At 35.4% G+C, this 24559-nt stretch overlaps 1 protein-coding gene and 2 long non-coding RNA genes across 6 annotated transcripts; all 3 read left to right on the top strand.

The window, feature by feature from the left end:
- Positions 1-406: 406 nt before the first annotated feature.
- Positions 407-1222, top strand: LOC110641455 (uncharacterized). The gene is made up of 3 exons (XR_002492295.2): positions 407-696; positions 789-978; positions 1073-1222. It is a non-coding gene; the product is annotated as an uncharacterized LOC110641455 (long non-coding RNA).
- A 924-nt stretch (positions 1223-2146) lies between these two features.
- LOC110641453 (uncharacterized) lies at positions 2147-20198 on the top strand. 4 transcript variants are annotated; one of them, XM_058136736.1, is made up of 10 exons: positions 2147-2442; positions 3176-3349; positions 4442-4850; positions 4972-5252; positions 5343-5411; positions 5502-5558; positions 7571-7623; positions 7701-7776; positions 7961-8915; positions 19882-20198. In XM_058136736.1, the coding sequence occupies exons 1-9, from the start codon at positions 2402-2404 to the stop codon at positions 8886-8888; spliced, it is 2088 nt and encodes a 695-aa protein (XP_057992719.1). In that variant the 5' UTR covers positions 2147-2401; the 3' UTR covers positions 8889-8915; positions 19882-20198. The 4 variants fall into 4 exon arrangements, with proteins under 4 accessions (XP_057992719.1, XP_057992717.1, XP_021648858.2 ...); XM_058136734.1 differs by lacking the exon at positions 19882-20198 and adding an exon at positions 9301-9397; XM_021793166.2 differs by lacking the exon at positions 19882-20198 and having other exon boundaries at positions 7961-9292.
- A 350-nt stretch (positions 20199-20548) lies between these two features.
- Positions 20549-21849, top strand: LOC110671421 (uncharacterized). Its single transcript, XR_002498099.2, has 2 exons — positions 20549-21079; positions 21168-21849. It is a non-coding gene; the product is annotated as an uncharacterized LOC110671421 (long non-coding RNA).
- Positions 21850-24559: the final 2710 nt, after the last annotated feature.

Genomic DNA, 24559 nt, shown 5'->3' on the forward strand with positions numbered 1-24559 from the left:
AGAGAATCTGCACTGTTCATTGCAGCTAGACTTGACCATGGGTAGTACCCAGCTGCCGCTGCCGTTTTAATTTTTTTTTTTTACATTTCAGTCCAAAAGAAAGTTTTTTGTTACAAGTTAGTCCCTAGTTGCTACTCATAATTGAATCTACCTGTCTTTCTCCTTCACATCATCAAAAATATCACCTTTTGATAAATAATTTTTTCTTCACCCCTTTTGGTAATTTAGTTTTTAAATTACACCATTTATGTAATTTCCCCAATTTTTAAACCGCTTTAAAAATGGCGTTTCTTCAAAAAGGTTTTTTTTTTATTTTTTAATTTAACATTGATTATTATTATTATTACATACCAAATACAAACTTCAAATCCTATGCTACAATCTCAAAATTCTGTGATCATTTATCTTTCTTCCTTCCCCTCCATAAATTAACCCAATATCTCTTTGGTTTTCCTTTCTTCAACTGACGAATATGGTCTCCATTCCCAGGCGAGCTGCTGAGCTCAGCTCCAGCGGCAAAATAGTTCGAGCCGGTCAAACCACTGCTCCCAGGACTCTTATGAGCGTCCTCCTTCATTACTGCCCAATTTATTCTTGAGACCCATTCAGTTCCTACTTGTACGAGTGCTACTGGTGGCGGTAAAGTTCTCTCCTCTGTCTTCGACGCAGCCTCTTGCGGTGGCGATTTCACTTCTGGTATGGTCACCTATATGACGATGAAGAATAAATTGTTTTGGCAATTTTCACTACTTAAATTTTCTATTGAGTTAATGTTTTATTGAATGCAGGAGTGGAGCCTTGCTAATTGTTTGTAATGACATGCAGAGTGGGATGATGGGAAAGAAACTCCTCATGGAGATAGTCATAATAATAAAAGCCAGCGCCATCATTATTCACCATCCCCAATGTTTGTTGGAGCCTCACCTGATGCACGATTAGTATCCCCGTGGTTGGGCAGCCATACAACTTCTTCTATTGGTATGTTGAATAGTAATTGTAATTTGTCTTGAAACTGTTATAACTTTCTCTTCCTAATTTTTTGACTTGTAACTTCATTTTTGGAAATGCACAGGTTCTACTGCTTCTCCATGGGATCAGTTTGCTCCCTCTCCAATTCCCATTCGTGCCTCTGGATCTTCAGCTAATTCTTCTAGTTCTAGGCATGGTGGGAAGTCCCATCAACTTACTTTCTCCTCTGCAAGGTCACATCATTAGAGTTAATGTGCTGGTGGTTAGTGATGCACTTAGTTTTGTTTGCTTATTCTTTCAATAAAAATAATTTACATGTAGCAAATTCTTCTATATGTTAGAATGATCACAGCGCGTGCTCTTTTTTTTTTTTTTTTTTTTTTATCTTTCTTCATTTCTTATATATTAAATTTTTAATATAGAGCCATTTGTTTTCGTTGAAATTGCTATTAAAAAGATTATTTTTTAAAATATATTAATTAAAAAATATTAAAAAAAATTAAAAATTAAATTTGATCAGTATTAATTAAATATTAAAATAATAAAATAATTTTATTTTTTTTAAATTATTTTTTTAACAGTATTTAAAATAATATTTTTATTAAAAAATAATTTCAATCTTTAAAATTTAATGCCAAACAAGCCGATAAAAGTCGAAAAAAAATTGAGCATTACAATCCATTGAATTGGATATAACAATTATTTATCAATTCATTCTAGCACGCCAAGTTCCTGATTAACAAATAATGGCATCTTTTATACAGGTTCGATGAGATAGCACCACAATGTTACCTTCACAAACCAAAAGGTTGTCTCATCTAAATATTATTAATTTTTTTATTAAAAAATGCCATCTTTTTTCAAAATAAAAAAAAAAGACATTGAGATAACTTTGCAATAATCGAATTTGTTTTATAATAATATATATAATTTGTCTTCTTTTTCTCTCCTACTAGTTATAAAATGAAGTTAGGACAAAGGAATGTCACAGGAACTCTGTTATCGCATCGTAGCCGCCCACGTTGTGGGATCGACGATCCAAATTAAATGGTTATCCACGCGCGCACATTTTATCCATATCGTCTCCGACTACTCAGCACTGACTCGTTACGTGTTCTAACCAACTTGCCAACACATAAACAGGTGTTTCCATAAAGCAACACACACAGGATTTCCAATGAGGCATGGCCACGTCTACTCTTAACACAAAATCTACGATACTGGGCAAATTACTATTATCCAACCTTCTACTTTTGTAATGCAAGAATCGCCATTGCTTCGCCTGATAAAGCGGGCTGAGAATTCGTTTCTTCTAAATCCTCTCTTTCTCTGTTATTTGACTATCCGATTTTTTCTTTCTTTTTGGCTGCGATTTAGATTTCAAAGATTTTGATTTCCGTTAATAAATAAGAAATCGCGGAATTGCTCAATTATGCAGCGATTCGTTGACAACGTCCTCGCTGTATCCAAAGAGTAAGTGCCTCCCCTTTCAGGTTCATTGAATAACTTTTTAAATTTGATTTTGATTGTTTGAGCGTTTTGTGAGATTTTTTTCCCTGCTTTTAGCCTTTGTAATGATTTTTGCGTGAGTTGTTGAATGTGAGAAATTTATTTACATTTCTTTTTTTTTTTTGGGAATTTAATGATTAGGGTTCTATTTAGTTTGCCTTGTTTTTGGTTTTGTAGTTTTGTATTTCATGTTAATTTTGAGCTTCTGATCAAACTGTTGTAGGTGTTAAAATTTTTGCAGTGCAGATTAATTTTGCGGTTTTGAGGAAATTTTAGAGCTTTTCTTTGTCCCCTTTAATTGGAATTTTGTTTGAATAATAATGTGGGAAAAGCGTTAAGAAGATGGTCCAAGCGGCATTTAGCTAAAAAATGCTGGAGTGCAGTGAAATGAAATTTTTTGCAGGGTGAAGTGAGTGCGGTTTGTATTTGTTTTGAGGAGGTAACGTGGGATTGTTGAACTCTTAGCAGAAAAATGGGGTTGAGTATTGCTTATAAATTCTCGAGCAACGATGGTTAACTGGCTGCCTATAATTTAAACAAAAAAAAAAACTGCTATGAATTATTGCTTATCTGCTGTTGGCTTGTTTTAATCCAAATGCATGTTTTCCTTTTGAGGGTAGCTACAGGCTTGGCAGCAAGTTATGGGCTGTTACTAGTGCTTCTTCATTAGGAATGTTTGTTTTGGCTTTTAGTGCAGGTCGGTGAAGACATTCACTTATGAGGCATTGCATAATATCGTGAGGCTGATAAATGGGGTGTCAGCATTTTTGTTGACACTATTGCCAGGGAAGGCTACTATCCTTGAAGGTCTTCATGGCTGGGAGCTTAGGCCAACTGTTCGAGGACCTCGATACCCCCGCTGGATGGAGCAGTAAGTTTAGATCATTGTTCTAAAATCTTCTCTATATATGACAACCAAGATCTTTCATTTTTTTTTTTTTTATTTAAGTTGGATTATCTAGAACAAAAACGTTTGGTGTCGTCACTACGGGGAACAGTACCGTAATGACTGCCAGTGGACAAATACAGAAAGTGAATGAAACATGTGAAAATTTTGGAACGGGCAATGAAATATAGAAGTGAATAACGGGGATACAAAAAGTGAATGAAACATATGAAATTCTGTAACTAATTCATCATAGTGAGTTATTATGCTAGCAAAATTCTTTTTAGAAAGATTTTTATGCTTATGTTTAGGAAAACTTTTGGGGAGGAACGGAAATAAGGAGTGGAAAATAAGGAGGAAAATATTTAGGGAAGAAATTTGTTTTCCTCCCTTTGTTGGGATATTAAGGAGGAAAGAGGAGAAGGGAAGTGGTTTTATAAACAGTAAAATCTTTATTTTATCTTTTTATTTTCAAATAAAATAAAAATTTTAAGGGATAAAAATGTAATTTTGTCTATTTTCCTCCCACTTCTCTCCAAATTGGGGAGAATAAATCGTAGGTCCCGCTTATCATTTTCCACCCTTTTTTTTTTCTGCCTCAATTTTCCTCTTCCAATCAAGATAAGGAGAGAAAATACTTGTATTTTGCATCCTAATTTTCTTTACTCCCTTGTTTTTCACCATTCCAAACAAAGGCTTAGTGTTCATGTGATGCTTTTGTTAAAGTTTTTTTTTTAAAAAAAAAAACATGCTCCTTAATGTGAGTATACCTTTGTTAATTAAAACTTTGTGTTAAGGGAAGCAGGGGGATTGCATAGGACTCAGCAGTTTAATGGAGAATTTAATCTTATAGATTTCTATAGCAAGGGAGGTGGTGACATTTCTTTTCACCTGCTCACTTATTGGTTATTCCTTTAGTAACTTAATTCAAATTTCTGTTTATTATTCTTTCCATGTAATTTTTTTTTTTAATCTTAGAGCTTGTTTATGCAGAAACTTCTAGTTGTTGCTGATATTTATTCTTTTTCTTTTTATTTCTTCTTTCCTGTTTTGCGGATGGAATGATGATGATGATAGTGGGGTATCCTCTTTCAACAAATTCATCCATGATCTGTCCGTGGATTCTGATACTTCAAGCGAGGATTATTCATCAGCAGAAGAAGATAGCGAAGAAGACAGTGATGGAGTATGTCCTGCATCACCATTATCTCGAAGTTCACAAGCGTCGCGTGCAAATTCTCACGCAAAGAATATTGAGTACTGGACAGGATGGACTATGTTCTTATTATCATGGATTCTCTTTCCTGTGAGGTTTCTGCTGGGGATAGCATTGCGACTTTGTCGTTTATTTCACAGTAGGGGTTCAACAACCTCCTCTATAGGGGGAGGCCACAAGCCTTCCCGATTTCATTCTTTTAGGAGAGTGCATACTCCAAAGGATCATATCATTCATCGCACCACTGACAGGAGACGTGGAGTCATTGAGGTTTCTGCAAGAACTTCAATATATTATCAATCCCTGTTCCTTTTCTTTCTTTTCTGCTCCTATCTGCCTCTTGTGTCCTTAATATGCATAATCTCATGCTTTTTTTCTGTTTTCACAACAGGATCTTCATCTGGCAATTGAGATATTCATAGAAGCGATATTTGATTTTTTTCATAAAGCTGCACATTTTCTTCTTTCTCCATCAGAAGTTTTGAGAGTACCATATAGATGGTTTTCATCTCAGAGTACTGGCCATGAAGATAGTAATGGCATGTCAGATACATCTGTGCCCACTGCTACACTTGGAGAGAATGACCCAACTCCTACAGAAAGGAAAACCACTTTTCACCAGTCTCTTAATACAGATGCTCGGACATGTCAGGATGTAATAACAGAGCTTGGGTAAGGGCACTGCTTATTCTAATTAGTCATTCCTTTCTTCAAGCTAAGCTGCATATGCTCTATACATTTCCACTTTTCTGTCTGTTATAGGTACCCATATGAAGCGATTCGGGTGATCACTTCTGATGGATATGTTCTTCTTCTGGAAAGAATTCCCAGGTATTTGTTTGTTTCTTCTCCAGCCAAATGAGCTGCTTTGCTTAAACAACTGTTGCCTAAACCAGCGAACCTGCTCTTTTGATGTTGCAGACGTGATTCACAGAAAGCTCTTTACCTTCAGCATGGGATCTTGGATTCATCAATGGGGTAAGGCTTTTTTCTTTTTTTTTTTTGGTCTCTTGGTTAATTAATATATTTATGTTCAAAATTTAAAATATAGGAGATAGCAGCATTAAAAACATAAATTATCAGGTAGACATTTGTATACATAAAATGTTCTGTTGTCCAATCACCCCTCTTTCCAGATGTTTATCTTGTTATGCCTTCTGTAGTCTTTATGTATATAGCTTAGCTAAAAAATGAAGTGATGAGCGTATTTCTCTTGAGCAAGGTCATTTGTTTAGCTCAGAGTTTAGATTAATGTCTGTCCAGAAAGAATTGGAACCAATTGAAGGTATTTACTGATGCTTTTCTCGAGGTAATCCAAATCACTGCCCAAATTTCATCTTAGGTCTTGCTTTAACTTTAGAGCACCATGATACTTGATCATTCTGAATCAGTGTTATTAAGGCGAAAGGCGACTAGATACCCTATGACCTTAGGCGAGAGGCGAGGGAGGGGCGAGGCGATGGCCTTTTTGAAATAAGGCGTTATAGCCTAAATTGCAAAAATTATATTTATATACAACAAAACAATAAAAATTCATACTTCTAACAATAAAACAATACCCATCTAACAAAAAAAGCATCATATACAAACCATATAGAAGAATAGCCATCACTAAAACCATCTATATAATTAAAAACCATCTAACAAAATAATACCCATCACTAAATTTTCAATGGCAGAGTTATGAATGACAGATTAATGGCTTTGGCATATACAATTAGGCAACATATGGAAGAATTCATGTCACAGTTGAGTTCAAAGAGACGTATAAACAACTATTAAGGCTGTCCCAATTCAAAACATATAGAAGAATTTATGTAACTGCAACAACAACCATCAATGTTGTCCCAATTCAAGTAAATAGGAAATTAAAGTATTAAACAATTGATTTTTTTTTTCAATAATTTGTACACTTGCACTACATCACAGCAAGAGCATTAATACCAATTTAATAAAAACATATCACAATTCACAATACCCATTTAATAAAAATCATGCCACAACAATAACCACTTAATAAATAAAAAAGTATATCACACTACCCATTTGCCATTTAACAAATTTAACCAAAAAAAGAAAAAAAAGCTGAAGATGGAACTACTGGAGTGAAGATGGACCAATATAGGAAGAAAAGAAAAGACTGAGGGGGAGAGAAAAGAAGAAAAAATAAATTAAAAAAGGATCGCAGGTGCTGGATGGACTTGCTGGTTGGTTGCGCAAGTGAGAGAAGAAGAAATATAGAAGAAGTGTAGGGGAGAGAGAGGAAAGCAGGTGAAGATGGGAGAAAGGAAGGAAGAACATACCTGGGTTTACTCTGTTTCTTTGCTCTGTGGCGTTCTTTGCTTTTCTTTGATGGAGAAGTAGATTACCTTTATGCTTTTTTTAAAAAAAAAAAATTGGAAGTGTACGTTATTTGCCCAAGGCGTTGCCTTGTCGCCCCGTCACCTCTCGCTTGACCAGTCTCAAGCGCTGGCTTCTTTGCAGTGGACTTGCCACGCCTCGCCTGGCGCCTTTTTTCGCCTTTAACAACACTGTTCTGAATATGGGTATTTCTGCCCATTCTGTGTGGGAGCCCCTAAAAACATGATTACAGGAATATATAGTAACCATCATCTTTTCTCCAGTTAAGATCACCATGCTATTAGGAGTCTTCTTAAAAGTCTAAAATTTTAGCGTGCTTAAAGCTGGCAAATTAAGTGTGTGGAGTTGGTAGCCTTCTAGCTATATTATTTCTTGCCATGAGAATAAGTTTGATTTGGTTGCCATGAGATTAAGTTAGATCTTGGATGCACCTTTCCCCATTTCACCTTCGGCCTCATTTTATAAGATTCCTATGATTTTAAATATTGTCTTTTTAATCTTTTGCAATAAAGTTTTATTTAATTAGATTAATTGCTGGTTCATTTTGTTATTCATCTTCGTGATCCTTCATTGTAAATTTATAATATATTCTTGTCTCATGTATTCACTTCTTTCCTTTTGTTGTCTAGTTGGGTGTCTAATGGGGTTGTTGGCTCTCCAGCTTTTGCAGCATATGATCAAGGTTGGTAATATTTGCCTCAAGACTATTTGCATCATTATTAAAATTGAAGAATATGCTGCTGATTTCTTATTACACAGGGTTTGATGTTTTCCTCGGGAATTTTCGTGGTTTGGTTTCTCGGGAGCACATAGACAAGAACATTTCCTCACGGAAGTAAGTCAATATGGTATTATGGTGGCCTTATAACATGGAAATATCTTTGATTATTTCCATCTTGACATTGAAATGTGGAAAGGAGAAGTTAGGGGAATTTATGTAAATAGATCTCTCAGTTTCTTTTGTGTACTTGATAACAATTTGTAATACGTGATGACTCAGTTGTAGCAAATTAATGTAGGTATTGGAGGTATTCTGTCAATGAGCATGGGATCGAGGATATCCCAGCAATGATAGAGAAGATTCACCAAGTTAAAACTACAGAATTGAAAATTAGCCAGCCTGAACTTGACGAAGAAATGAATGATGATCAGCCTTACAAACTCTGTGCAATTAGCCATAGCTTGGGAGGAGCTGCCATGCTGATGTATGTTATAACACGCCGTATTGAGGAAAAGTCTCATAGACTTTCCAGGTTGATTCTATTGTCACCTGCTGGTTTCCATCATGACTCCCCTCTGCTATTTACAGCTATGGAGTATCTTATGCTTCCTTTGGCCCCAATTCTAGGGCCTATTGTACCTGGCTTGTACATACCAACAAAATTTTTCCGTATGTTGATGAACAAGTTGGCTCGAGACTTTCATAACTACCCTGCAGTCGGAGGACTGGTTCAGACCCTAATGGGTTATGTTGTCGGTGGAGACAGCTCAAATTGGATAGGAGTATTAGGATTACCGCACTACAACATGAATGACATGCCAGGACTCTCATTCTATGTAGCTCACCACCTTGCACAAATTAAACATGCAAAAAAATTTATAATGTATGATTATGGAAGTGCATCTGCCAACATGGAATTGTACGGATCCCCAGAACCTTTGGACTTGGGTGAATACTATGGGCTCATTGATATTCCTGTTGATCTGGTCGCTGGAAGGAAGGACAATGTGATTCGGCATTCAATGGTGCAAGTCCATTACAGGTTGATGAAGGATGCTGGTGTGGATGTATCATATAAAGAGTATGAATATGCTCACTTGGACTTCACATTCTCTCACCACGAAGAACTGTTAGCCTATGTGATGTCATGCTTGCTGCTTGTGGAGCCCATGCAGAAGCAACCATGTAATCAGAAGGCCTCAAGGTCAAGAGAAAAGGCCAATTAAACCATTTAATCAGGAGGAGATACTCAAGTAACTATGCTTCCTGCTTTTCTGGATTTGGCATACGTGTATCTTTAGAACCAAGTTGTCATACATGATTGCGTAAAGACTTGAAATAGATCCATATATGCTTCAGTCCAGTGTAATTAATGATAGAGCAGCAGAATATACAAGTCTTGGTTGCCTTCCCAACTAGTTTTTGTAAGGAAAGCATGACTTGAATCTTGGTTGGATTTTGCAATCAAAAGTTGTATCCTTGATGTAGGGTATTCGCCTTGGTGATGTTTGTAAATTTGTAATGCACAGATTAGGATTTTTGGAAGATCAATTTTCTTTTTCATCATTTTTTGACAATGATAATCTACATATATATGGAAGGAATTAACCTTAGAGGCTTTTCTCTCTTACTTGGCAGTCTTCTTTTCTTGTGGTTGAATGGCTCATGTGATTTCATTCTGAGCCTTCATTTGAAGCCGCGTTACCCAGCATATAAAACTGTTATGGAAAGTCAATCACTATGTTATGGAAAGTCAATCACTATATTATTTCTCTGTATATTCTGTATTCTGTATTCCTATTTAGGATTTTTTATTTAGGATTTCTTCCTAATTAGTAGAACACAATTATAGGAATCAATTGTATATATATACCCATGTACAGATTAATTGAAATCAATGAGAATCATCTATTTCTACATGGTATCAGAGCAGGTCATCAATCTAGGGTGACTATTTGTTCTCACTACCCAACTCAGGAGAGACCTTGGCCGCCGACCGGCCGTTTCAACCCCGATAAACATCGCCGGTGTCGCCTCAACCCCCTCATTCCACCACTGTGTCGTTGTTCGATCCAAAGATACCATTAAAGGACTTCTGAGGTTTGGCTCTCAGATCCTATTTCGGTATTTGCTTGATTTGTGATTTTGGGTTATTTTGCTACTATAAGCACTTTGGATTAGCATTTCGGTTAGTTTTCTTTGTCTCAACAAATAGCAGACAATAAGAATGTTATTTCTGATGTGATTCTGGTGATGACTAAGATCACGGAACACAAATTTAATGGTTCAAATTGCCTGGAGTGGAGTAAGACTGTTAGGGTCTATTTGCGTAGCATTGATAAGGATGAACACCTTACTAAAGATCCACCCACTGATGATACATGACAAACTTGGCTAAGGGAGGATGCTCGGATGTTTTTGCAACTTCGAAACTCGATTCATAGTGAGGTAATTAGTTTAATTAATCACTGTGAATTTGTTAAGGAATTGATGGATTACTTAGATTTTCTGTATTCTGGTAAAGGGAATATCTCCCGTATTTATGATATTTGTAAGGCATTCTACCGTGCTAAGAAAGAGGATAAGTCTCTCACGGCTTATTTTATGGATTTTAAATGGGTATATGAGGAACTTAATGTATTGTTACCTTTTAGTCCTGATGTGAAAGTTCAGCAGGCCCAACGGGAGCAACTGGCTGTTATGAGTTTTCTTGCAGGCCTTCCTTCAGAGTATGAGACTGCTAAATCTCATATTCTCTCAAGTTCTGAGATTTCCTCTTTGCATGAAACGTTCACACGGGTCCTTCGTACAGAGATTACTCAATCTTCACAGTCTGCCAGTAGTGCTCTTATCAGTCGTAATCCAAATGGACAACAGGGTAATAGAAGAGGAAGTAGAGGAGGAATTACAGGCAACAGAAGTAATCAGCGTAATGAAGAGGCTGGTTCTAATCAGGACTCAAGAGGAGTCATTTGTTATTATTGCCATGAGTCTGGCCATACAAAATATAATTGTCCGTAACTTTAGAGGAAAAATCAGCGATCACAGATGGCAAATATGGCAGCAGAGAATTCTACAGTATCTTCTTCTGAGAAAACTATTTTGGTATCTGCAGAGGATTTTGCACAATTTTCCCAGTATCAGGCATCTCTAAAGCCTATCAGTTCTCCTGTCACTGCGATCGCTGAGTCAGTTAAATCCACTACATGCCTTGTGTTTTCTTCATCCAAATGGGTTATTGATTCTGGTGCGACAGATCACATGACAAGTAATTCTAGTCTTCTATCTGCTTTTCAGTCTAATCTCACTTCCTCTACTGTTACTTTAGCTGATGGTTCTACTTCTTGTGTCATGGGTTCTGGAACTATGAACCCGACTTCTTCAATTTCTTTGTCTTCTGTTTTGTGTCTACTAAAATTCTCTTTTAATCTACTTTCTGTTAGTAAACTTACTCGTACCTTAAATTGTTCTGTTTTCTTTTTTCCTGACCAGTGTTTGTTTCAGAATCTTACAACGAAGCAGATTATTGGTAGAGAACGCGAGTCAGGTGGTCTCTACATTATGGAAAATCATGTACCGCGGTCGCTTGTTTGCTCCAGTACCTTAACACCTCTTGAAGCTCATTGTAGATTGGGTCATCGTTTTTTGTCTATCATGAAGAAGCTGTGTCCTCAATTTCAGTATTTATCAGTACTAGAATGTGAGTCGTGTCAGTTTGCAAAACATCATCGTTTGCCTTCTATGTCTAGAGTCAATAAACGTGCTTCATCCCCTTTTGAGTTAGTTCATTCTGATATTTGGGGTCCTTGTTTTGTTACATCTAAAACTGGATTTCGTTATTTTGTTACTTTTGTTGATGATTACTCTCGTGTTACCTGGTTATTTTTAATGAAGAATCGTTCTGAGTTATTTTCTATCTTTTGTGCCTTTTGTAATGAAATCAAAACTCAATTTAATATTTCTGTGCGCATATTAAGAAGTGACAATGCCAAAGAATACTTTTCAGCACAATTTCAGCCTTATATGACACAAAATGGCATTCTTCATCAGTCTTCCTGTGTGGATACCCCATCCCAAAATGGCATGGCCGAAAGAAAAAATCGTCATCTTCTTGAGGTAACTCGTACTCTTCTTTTTCAGATAAAAATACCTAAACACTTTTGGGCGGATGCAGTTTCTACGGCATGTTTTTTTATCAATCGTATGCCGTCTTCTGTCCTTAATGGGGATATTCCTTATACTACTTTGTTTCCTACAAAATCTTTGTTCCCTATTGAACCCCGTATTTTTTGTTGTACCTGTTTTGTGCGTGATGTTCGTCCACAGGTTACTAAATTAGATCCAAAATCTCTCAAATGTGTCTTCCTTGGGTACTCCCGGCTCCAAAAAGGGTACTGTTGTTTCTCTCCTACTCTTAATCGTTATCTTGTTTCTGCAGATGTCACATTTTTTGAGTCTACTCCATTTTTTCCTCCATCATCTGTGTATGAGAGTCAGGGGGAGGAGGATCTCTTAATATATACTGTCCAACCAATGTCTAGTCCTCTCCCACAGCCTGTTCCCTCTATCTCTAAACCTACTCGACCTCCCGTTGTTCATGTTTATTCCAGGAGATTTGAGATTCCTGACTCAGATGCTCCACCAACTACTTCGTTGGGAGATCCTGTACCTCATACTGATCATGATTCTGATCTAGACTTACCCATTGCTCTTCGTAAAGGTAAACGTTCATGTACTTACCCTATCTCTTCTTTTGTTTCTTACAATCAATTGTCTTCTTGTTCTCGGTGTTTTGTTACTTCTTTAGACTCTGTTCCTATCCCTAATACTGTTGATGAGGCACTATCTCATCCTGGCTGGTGTGATGCTATGAAAGAGGAAATTGAGGCTTTAGATGCTAATGGTACATGGAAACTATTGCCTTTGCCTACTGGTAAGAAAGCTATTGGTTGCAAATGGGTATTTACAGTAAAGGTAAATCCTGATGGTTCTGTGGCTAGGTTAAAAGCACGCCTTGTAGCAAAAGGATATGCTCAGACATATGGGGTTGATCACCTTCATGGTGATCTTCAGGAGGAGGTATATATGGAGCAACCACCTGGGTTTGTTGCTCAGGGGGAGTTGGGTAAAGTTTGTAGGCTTCGGAAGTCTCTTTATGGCTTGAAACAAAGTCCTAGGGCATGGTTTGGGAGATTCAGTGAAGCAGTACAAGAATTTGGTATGCAAAAGAATAAGTGTGATCACTCAGTATTTTATAGGCAATTTGAGGCTGGTCTAATTCTCTTGATAGTCTATGTGGATGACATTGTCATCACTGGAAGTGACTCTGCATGTATTTCATCTCTTAAAACCTTCCTCCAAACTTAGTTTCAGACCAAAGACTTGGGATTGTTAAAGTATTTCTTGGGTATCAAAGTTATGAGAAGTAAGAAGGGTATTTTCTTGTCTCAAAGAAAATATGTCCTCGATCTATTGACAGAGACAGGAAAATTAGGTGCTAAGCCTCGTAGCGCACCAATGACTCCAACTTTACAACTGTTAGCAGGGAATAGTGAGTTGTTTGAAGATCCAGAGAGATACAGGAGATTGGTAGGAAAATTGAACTACCTTACAGTCACTCGTCCTAACATTGCTTATGCCGTTAGTGTGGTAAGTCAGTTTATGTCTTCCTCAATTGTTGCTCATTGGGAAGCCTTGGAACAAATCTTGTGTTATCTGAAGGCCTCTCTAGGAAGAGGTTTGCTATATGGTAATCATAGGCATTTGAATGTTGAATATTTTTCAGATGCCGACTAGGCTGGATCTAAGGTTGACAAGAGGTCAACTACTGGATATTGCGTTTTTATTGGAGGAAATTTGGTGTCTTGGAGAAACAAGAAGCAGAGTGTAGTTTCTCGATCTAGTGCTGAATCCGAATACATAGCCATGGCACAATCAGTATGTGAGGTAATGTGGATACTTCAATTACTAGATGAGACAGGTTTTAAGACCTTCCTGCCTGCGAAATTGTGGTGTGATAATCAAGCTGCTCTTCATATTGCTTCTAATCCGATGTTTCATGAGCGGACCAAACATATTGAGATTGATTGTCACTTTATTCGTGAAAAGATTCAACAACAGATCATCTCAACAGGACACATCAAAACTAGAGAGCAGTTAGGAGATATTTTCACAAAAGCTCTGAATAGAGCTAGGATTGACTACATTTGTAACAAGTTGGGCATGATTAACATCTATGCTCCAACTTGAGGGAGAGTGTTATGGAAAGTCAATCACTATGTTATGGAAAGTCAATCACTATATTATTTCTCTGTATATTCTGTATTCTGTATTCCTATTTAGGATTTCTTCCTAATTAGTAGAACACAATTATAGGAATCAATTATATATATATACCCATGTACAGATTAATTGAAATCAATGAGAATCATCTCTTTCTACCAACGGTATTATTTCCTCTTCTTATCAACCACCATTATTATTTACTACCATTCTCATCGTTGGTTGTAGCGGCTTGCATTAGAATTAGAACCAAATTGAGTTTACAGTTTTGGTTTTACCTTTTTTTATGTTTCAAATTCAGTTCAGTTTAATTCTTTGATATTTTAGCTTAACAAATCTGGTTTGCATAATTTACATTTGTGCATTTCTTGGGTGACTAATTCAATGCTTTTTATTTGATGAGGTCCATAGATAATAGAATTTTCTAGATAAAAGAGTAAGGCTGTAATCAAACTTGAAATTTATCTAGATGGTTACCATGTGTTAGTGTAGGAACCCATGTGAAGTGCTTCATTTATCCAAATATTTCTTCTTAAGTGTTATGGAAAGTCAATCACTGTAGATTCTGTATTCTGTATTTCTATTTAGGATTTCTTCCTAATTAGTAGAACACAATTATAGGAATCAATTGTATATATATACCCATATACAAATTAATTGAAATTAAGGAGAATCATCTCTTTCTACGTGGTATCAGAGCAGGTCATCTATCTAAGGTGACTATTTGTTCTAACCACCCAGCTCAGGAGAGACCTTGGCAGCCGACCGGCCGTTTCGACTCCAATTAACATCGCCAGCGTCGCCTCAACCCCCTCATTCCACCACTGTGTGCTGTTGCCTGATCCAGTACACCATTAATGGACTTCTGAGGTTTGGCTCGCAGATCCTATTTCAATATTTGCTTGATTTGTGATTTTGGGTTATTTTGCTGCGCTAAGCACTTTGCATTAGCGTTTCGGTTAGTTTTCTTTGTCTCAATAAATGGCAGACAATAAGAATGTTATTTTTTATGTGATTCTGGTGATAACTAAGATCACGAAACACAAACTTAATGGTTCGAATTACTTGGAGTGGAGTAAGACTGTTAGGGTCTATTTGCGTATCATTGATAAGGATGATCACCTTACTAAAGATCCACCCACTGATGATACATGACAAACTTGGCTAAGGGAGGATACTCGGTTGTTTTTGCAGCTTCGGAACTCGATTCACAGTGAGATAATTAGTTTAATTAATCACTGTGAATTTGTTAAGGAATTGATGGATTACTTAGATTTTCTGTATTCTGATAAAGGGAATATTTCCCATATTTATGATATTTGGAAGGCATTCTACCGTGTTGAGAAAGAGGATAAGTCTCTCACGGCTTATTTTATGGATTTTAAACGGGTATATGAGGAACTTAATGTATTGTTGCCTTTTAGTCCTGATGTGAAAGTTCAGCAGGCCCAACGGGAGCAACTGGCTGTTATGAGTTTTCTTGCAGGTCTTCCTTCAGAGTATGAGACTGCTAAATCTCATATTCTCTCCAGTTCTGAGATTTCCTCTTTGCATTAAACGTTCAAACAGGTCCTTCGTACAAAGAGTACCCAATCTTCACAGCCTGTCCGTAGTGCTCTTATTAGCCGTAATCCAAATGGACAACAGGGTAATAGAAAAGGAAGTAGAGGAGGAATTACAGGCAACAGAAGTAATCAGCGTAATAGAGAGGCTAGTTCTAATCAGGACTCAAGAGGAGTCATTTGTTATTATTGCCATGAGCCTGACCATACAAAATATAATTGTCCGCAACTTCAGAGGAAAAATCAGGGTTCACAGATGGCAAATATGATAGCAGAGGATTCTACAGTATCTTCCTCTGAGAAAACTATTTTGGTATCTGCAGAGGATTTTGCACAGTTTTCCCAGTATCAGGCATCTCTAAAGCCTACCAGTTCCCCTGTCACTGCGATTGCTGAGTCAGGTAAATCTACTACATGTCTTGTATCTTCCTCATCCAAATGGGTTATTGATTCTGGTGCGACAGATCACATGACAGGTAATTCTAGTCTTCTATCTGCTTTTTAGTCTAATCTCACTTCCTCTACTGTTACTTTAGCTGATGGTTCTACTTCTTGTGTCATGGGTTCTGAAACTGCAAACCCGACTTCGTTAATTTCTTTGTCATCTATTTTGTGTCCACTAAAATTCTCTTTTAATCTATTTTGTGTTAGTAAACTTACTCATACCTTAAATTGTTTGGTTTCTTTTTTTCCTAACCAGTGTTTGTTTCAGGATCTTACGACGAAGCAGATTATTGGTAGAGGACGTGAGTCAGGTGGTCTCTATATTATGAAAATCATGTACTGAGGTCGCTTGTTTGCTCTAGTACCTTAACACCTCTTGAAACTCATTGTAAATTGGTCCATCCTTCTTTGTCTGCCATGAAGAAGCTGTGTCCTCCGTTTTAGTCTTTATCAGTACTAGAATGTGAGTCGTGTCAGTTTGCAAAACATCATCATTTGCCTTCTGTGTCTAGAGTCAATAAACGGGCCCCATCCCCTTTTGAGTTAGTTCATTTTGATGTTTGGAGTCCTTGTTCTGTTACTTCTAAAACTGAATTTCGTTATTTTGTTACTTTTGTTGATGATTACTCTCGTGTTACCTGGTTATATTTAATAAAGAATCGTTCTGAGTTGTTTTCTATCTTTCGTGCCTTTTGTAATGAAATCAAAACTCAATTTAATATTTCTGTGCGCATATTAGGAAGTGACAATGCCAAAGAATACTTTTTAGCACAATTTCAGTCTTATATGACACAAAATGGCATTCTTCATCAGTCTTCCTGTGTGGATACCCCATCCCAAAATGGCATGACCGAAAGAAAAAATCGGCATCTTCTTCAGTTAACTCGTGCTCTTCTTTTTCAGATGAAAGTTCCTAAATACTTTTGGGCGGATACAGTTTCTACGGTATATTTTTTGATCAATCGTATGTCATCTTCTGTCCTTAATGGGGATATTCCTTATACTGCTTTGTTTCTACAAAATCTTTGTTCCCTGTTGAACTCCGTATTTTTTGTTATACCTGTTTTGTGCGTGATGTTCGTTCACAGGTTACTAAATTGGATCCAAAGTCTCTCAAATGTGTCTTCTTTGGGTACTATCGGCTCCAAAAAGGGTACCTCTGTTTCTCTCCTACTCTTAATCGTTATCTTGTTTCTACAGATGTCATATTTTTTTAGTCCACTCCATTTTTTCCTCAATCATCTGTGTATGAGAGTCAGGGGGAGGAGGATGATCTCTTAATATATACTGTCTAACCAATGTCTAGTCCTCTCCCACAGCCTGTTCCTTCTGTCTCTAAACCTACTCGACCTCCCGTTGTTCATGCTTATTCCAGGAGATTGGAGATTCCTGACTCAGATCCTCCACCAGCTACTTCGTTGGGAGATCATGTACCTCATACTGATCATGATTCTGATCTAGACTTACCCATTACTCTTCGTAAAGGTAAACGTTCATGTATTTACCCTATCTCTTTTTTTGTTTCTTATAATCAATTGTCTTCTTGTTCTCGGTGCTTTGTTACTTCTTTAGACTCTGTTCCTATCCCTAATACTGTTGATGAGGCACTGTCTCATCCTAGCTGGTATGCTGCTATGAAAGAGGAAATGGAGGCTTTAGATGCTAATGGTACATGGGAACTGTTGCCTTTACCCACTGGTAAGAAAGCTATTGGTTACAAATGTGTATTTATAGTAAAGGTAAATCCAGATGGTTCTGTGGCTAGGTTAAAAGCACACTTTGTAGCAAATGAATATGCTCAAACATATGGGGTTGATTACTCTGACACTCTTTCTCCTGTACCTAAACTTATTTCTGTTCGCTTGTTTATCTCTTTAGCAACTACATATGATAGGCTCCTGCACCAATTAGACATCAAGAATGCTTTCCTTCATGGTGATCTTCAAGAAGAGGTGTATATGGAGCAACCACCTTGATTTGTTGCTCAGGGAGAGTTGGGTAAAGTTTGTAGGCTTCGGAAGTCTCTTTATGGCTTGAAACAAAGTCCTAGAGCCTGGTTTGGGAGATTCAGTGAATCAGTACAGGAATTTGGCATGCAAAAGAGTAAGTGTGATCACTCAGTATTTCATAGGCAATCTGAGGCTAGTCTAATTCTCCTAGTAATCTATGTGGATGACATTGTCATCACTGGGAGTGACTCTGCAGGTATTTCATCTCTTAAAACCTTCCTCCAAACCCAGTTTCAAACCAAAGACTTTGGATTGTTAAAGTATTTCTTGGGTATTGAAGTTATGAGAAGTAAGAAGGGTATTTTCTTGTCTCAAAGAAAATATGTCCTCGATCTATTGATAGAGACAGGAAAATTAGGTGCTAAGCCTTGTAGTGCACCAATGACTTCAAATTTACAACTGTTAGCAGGGGATAGTGAGTTGTTTGAAGATCCAGAGAGATACAAGAGATTGGTAGGAAAATTAAACTACCTTACAGTCACTCGTCCTGACATTGCTTATGCCGTTAGTGTGGTAAGTCAGTTTATGTCTTCCCCAACTGTTGCTCATTGGGAAGCCTTGGGACAAATCTTTTGTTATCTGAAGGGCGCTCCAGGAAAAGGTTTGTTATATGGTAATCATGGGCTTTTGAATATTGAATGTTTTTCAGATGCCGACTGAGCTGGATCTAAGGTTGACAGGAGGTCAACTATTAGATATTGCGTTTTTGTTGGAGGAAATTTGGTGTCTTAGAGAAGCAAGAAGTAGAGTGTAGTTTCTCGATCTAATGCCGAATCCGAATACAGAGCCATGGCACAATCAGTATTTGCGGTAATGTGGATACTTCAATTACTAGATGAGACAAGTTTTAAGACCTCCCTGCCTGCGAAATTGTGGTGTGATAATCAAGCTGCTCTCTATATTGCTTCTAATTCGGTATTTCATGAGCGGACCAAACATATTGAGATTGATTGTTACTTTGTTCGTGAAAAGATTCAACAACAGATCATCTCAACAGGACGCATCAAAACTGGATAGCAGTTAGGAGATATTTTCACAAAAGCTCTGAATGGAGCTAGGATTGACTATATTTGTAACAAGTTGGGCATGATTAACATCTATACTCCAACTTGAGAGTGAGTGTTATGGAAAGTCAATCATTATATTATTTCTCTGTATATTCTGTATTCTGTATTCCTATTTAGGATTTCTCTAATTAGTAGAACACAATTATAGGAATCAATTGTATATATATACTCATGTACAGATTAATTGAAATTAAGGAGAATCATCTCTTTCTACATTAAGTTTATTCCTTTTTAGTTTTCGCCCTGCTTTGGATTCGTCGTTTAGTGCTCTCAAACTATCCTACATATTTCTCTTAAGGTGTTAAAGGGATATGACCTATGACCAGGATGATGTAAAGGATACATTCAATATGTTTGAGAGAAGAAAATTATACATGATAGTGGGTTTAACTTTTGTCACTAACGTTGCTTGGTTTGATAATGTACTCATTTTTTAATTGCAAATCTGGTCATTTTCCTGTAAACTCAACTTGATGTTTGGATCAGCATCTAACTTCATCTTGATTTTGTGAAGCATCACGTTTAGATTGTAACTTTACTGAAGCATAATTAATCTAAGATTTTAACTGTAGTTCAGAATTCAGATTAGCTGTCCCATTCAAAAAGACAATAAAGATTTGAGTAAGCAGATCATGTTTTTGTTTTTGCCACTTGGTTTCATTGGATTAGGTATTGAAGTTGCTGAATTATTAGGTAGATAACATAAATCATACACTGTTAGAAATTTTATGGTTTTATATTTCTTGGACTATTTGTTTGTGGTATAGTTATGCATTGGATATGAATATTTAAATTTTAAATATGTTTTATCATAATCATGTTCTTAGTGATCTTCTACAAGTTGTTAAACTGCAGCTTTACTTGCTGAGATACAAAATAGGAACCACGACAATGAGAAATTGCTCAAGGATACTGATGACTTTTGAAGACTATGTTGCTTTCAAACTTCAACTACCATCATTCTTAACTAATAATGGTAAGTCTTAATCTCAATTTTATGACTGCTTTCTAGTAATTTCTATCTTTTCTATGCTATGGACTATAGTAATGTATGATCTTACGCAAATATAATATGAGTTAGCCTATATCTACTGCTGTCTCACTCTCTTTCTGTCAATGGTGAGAAGTAGAAGTTAAGAGAAATGCACTCTAAAAGCAGTTGAAGTTATATTTGCATGGACAGATGCATCTTTTTCCTCTTCTTTATTTTTCTTTTGGGTTGTGGAAGTTGGGTGTGGGGAGAGGGGGTTGAGCTTTTCCATCAATTTTCAACTGAGATTTTATATATAAAATGTTTGGCATTGTTCTTATATTGAATGAAAGCAATTAAAAATTGATTTTAATGCTATTTGGAATGTTTGTTATAAAAATTCTAGAACATCTCAAAAGCATTTCTTAATTTTTTTTTCCTTAAAATATCAAAGCAAATTTTATTTTCTTTAAATGCAGTTTCAATGCAATGCTAAATAGCAATGTGCTAATTTTTTAATTAAATAATACATTATCAACCTCACCGTCTCAGCAACTTATAAACAGAATGGCCTATTATAAGCTGTGGCCATAAGGCAATTCTCATCATTTTTCTCCAAACACGAAACACCTTGTTTTTTTTGAAAGAACCTTTACTGCATACCGTCTGAAGATAATAGTCTAATTTATTTCTAAGCAACAAAATAGGAAAACAAAAGAGCTACGAGTTTGGTGCACATGTTGCATGAAATAAATTTTCTTTTTTTGTGAATATATTTATATATTATAATTGGAAACTTAAATATAAATATAAATTTACACATTTTCTGAGCAAGCATTCTTTTTTACCAGCTTGAGGCAATAAACATAGTGTTTCAGTCTTGCACTTCAAGTACTGAATTCCATAAACTTGTGAAGGTAGAAAAGCTTGGAGTTTTTTTTTTTTTTTTTTTTTTTTTTGAAAGAAACAGTTTGGAGTGAAATTACAACAAGCGGGGTCATTATTATCATTTGTACGCATTTATGACTCAGAAAGATCTTCTCTTGCAATACTCCAGTGCCAAATGTGCACACATTTCCTGAGGTAAATTGAAGCATATTTACAAGCGGGGTCATTATTATCATTTGTACGCATTTATGACTCAGAAAGATCTTCTCTTGCAATACTACAGTGCCAAATGTGCACACATTTCCTGAGGTAAATTGAAGCATATTTACAAGCGGTGATATTATAAACTTTAGCAGAAAGCTCAACACTATTGTAGTACTACGGCTCATTTAAAGTTTGACTGTTTCTGTTCAAATACTTGCACTGATAGAACCTTAGGGAAGAGGAGCTATCAAGCTTATAAAAGCTTTTGCAGTGATACAGTATTTACAGACAGAAGAACTGGTCAACAGGCTCTTGCCCTAGTGGAATCGTTATGCAAATCTCTTTTTCTGTTGTCAGTGCTGGGTAGGGGTCTGGTACCGGCTTCACTGCAAGTTTTGGTACATTATCGCCAAGTGTATACCTGTTGGGTCTCTTTCAGGTGGGGGTCCGTCTTGGTTGAGACTTTGGCTGCTTACTGCTTACAAATAGGTAAAATTTTAGCAGAACAGAGAGGTAGATTCGTAGACATTAGCTATGATCCTGTTTTTATGGTTCTTCAACAAACATGCGGATGATATTAGAGGAGACCAAAATTCATTTATGGTAATGTTCAGTACTATTCTTGTCCTGATGATCACCATAATAATGGCATCTACTAATATAGTTTTCTATTAAGCCGTCCAAATGATGTTTTATATATATATTGTAAATGTTTTTAAGATAGAGATTATCAAGATTTAAATTTCTTACCTATTACACTACTTGGTCACTGAATTTTTTTTTATTATTCTTTTATTTAGGTACATAAAAATTCTTGAAAGAAAAGGGATGAAATGAAGATTTGATTTTAATATAAAAATAAATAAATAAATAAATAAAGATTTGATTCGGTGCTATCGATTCTAAGTTGAATTTTAATTAGCAAAATTGGTTGAAAACTTATTATTGATATCCAACTGGGTGATAATTGTCCACATCATCCAAACAAAGTTAGTATTTTTTTAATTTTTTTTTTTACCAAATATCAAATTTTCAAAGTAAAAAATTAAAGAAAATTAATATCCAATAATATTTTTTTTACCTTTAATTATGTAAAATTCATAATAATTCACATTAGCCAATTAAATATTTTGATTGATTTTTCTTCACTTTTAAAATTTAAGAAATGAGAAGTCTAAAGTTTGAGTATTGTTATTTATCTATTTTAACATTATTTCTTTAATAGTGAGAGAAGGGGTATTGTATAGCTATTAATTATTACTCAATTTATTATATTTTCATTAAATAAAAAAATTATTAAATTATTTTTTTTAAAATAACAAAATAAATTAACTAAACAAAGCTTAAATGATTAATTATTTTTTATTTAAAAAATTTAAAACCAAATGAAATAATAAAAAAAAATCATATGTCATCTCAACATTTAGATGTTGTGGCTGATGATGCCATCTTCTAGGAATAATTTTGCCAAGCTGATAAAGCTAGGACCCCAAAAAGTTTTGAGGGGCTCAATATAAAAAATGCATATATATAAATAAATAATCATTACGTATAAGGAAATTTTTCTTCAAATTATAAATATAAATTTCTAACTTGAATGAAGAATAATAATTATAAGGTCATGGAACAACGATTTGATTGCCAGCCAAGTGAAGCCTAGTTACGTCTCATCCTTTCGTATCTGGTAGAGGAAATAATTGATGCAAGAGAATTGGAAGGCAAGTGTGGATATCATTTGAGAAATTTTAGTTGTAAAATAATTTTATGATAATTATTAATTATAATAAATTTTATCGTAATTAATGATTAAAGTGTATTTATTAGTGTTGTATAAAAAAAATATATTTACTGTACATACAACCTCGATTTAGGAAAAATAATGAATAAGACGTTAATAAAAATTACCTTATTTGAATATAATTATTATTCTCGTTACTCGAGTGATCAACCAGTATCAAATTCGATTAAAATTCATCTTAAATTATCCGAATTTATCCTAAACTCAATAATTAATAACTAACTAATATTTAAACTTGTTTAACTTTATATATTTTAATTAACAATATTATAAAATATACATTTTTATGCATAATTTATATTTTAAATAATTAATGTATTTATAAAATATTTAAAATATATTTATTAAAATATAATATAAAAAATATTTATAAATATTATTAAAAAAATATATATTTTATATTAATTATTTATTTATATAAATAAATACAGATAACCCTAGAGTTAGATTATATCCCCTATTCGTTGTTATCCTTAACTTAGTTAAACTCTCAAAATAAATTGAATCACATAATGAATCACATAGAGTAGAAACACACTCCCAGTTATAAATTAAAAGGAGCTTTGTAAAAAACAAGAGGCTAAGAGGTCCGTATTCTACCAAAAAGGGAAAGCTATGGGAAGCTGAAGCTCTCCACACATAAAAATAAAATAAAAAACAGACACAAGTAGGGGTAATGGGTATAGCAAATAAAGAATGTGGCTCAAAAACATGTCATAAACTAGGTTGTCTTCCATGTCAAGGACACAGGCCATGTCTCTCTCGTGAACTTCACGTGTACCCTTGATCTTGTCCGTACTATTTATACAGCTAGTTTTTTTCTATGAAATGTGAAACTATTGGTTGCTAATGCATGGGGACCTCTCCTTATTGAAGTATGGAACCACTCTTTTTGGGGCCCCCTCCCTCCCTCTATAAATATAGCTTTTCATGAAACAGCGGATAAGATTATGATTTATGTTCATGTTTCTCCCAGTCATGAGGAGGTTGTATGATTATATCCTCCATTACTTTTTTTTACCATGCGGAAATTCGAAGAAGGGTGCCATAGCCACTGAGGTATACCTGTATTGGCTTCCTCCATTATTATTTTATTAAAAAAAAATTAGACTAAATATATTTTTAGACACATGAACTATTACGCTTTTGTCTAATAGAAACTTAAACATTTTCTTTTATATATCTCACAATTCAACTCAGCTAAAATATATTACTTAAACACAAATTTACACAAGTCAATAAAAAGGCGAATTTCATGTGTTTACAAGCAAGTGAAAGTGAAATTCTTTGCTGACTGGGCACATGTCACATTTCATGGTGGCAAGATTACCTCTACTAACCTTAACATAAATTTTCTCAAGAAACAAACAGAAAAGCACAAAGAAAACGTTGGCAAGATTACTCTGCTGATTCTAAGTTTGTTCATTTATCTCTTAACTTAATTTATCTTCTTAAAGAAAAGGCGATCTAGTCAATCTGGCATTTCTTCCTGATGCCTTCAAAACAAAGTAGAAATTTCCCTCATTTCTCCAAAAAGACGCAAACTCAAGACGTAAAACTCGACCACCACTTCTAAAAAATCATATCCATGTTTCTTCTTTATCTAAGCACTCTGCTCATCATTCCTACAAGAACCAAAGAACCCAACCCATCTCCTCCATCTTAACCCACAC

Source organism: Hevea brasiliensis, chromosome 2 (assembly GCF_030052815.1).
Source record: "Hevea brasiliensis isolate MT/VB/25A 57/8 chromosome 2, ASM3005281v1, whole genome shotgun sequence".
Taxonomy (NCBI): domain Eukaryota; kingdom Viridiplantae; phylum Streptophyta; class Magnoliopsida; order Malpighiales; family Euphorbiaceae; genus Hevea; species Hevea brasiliensis.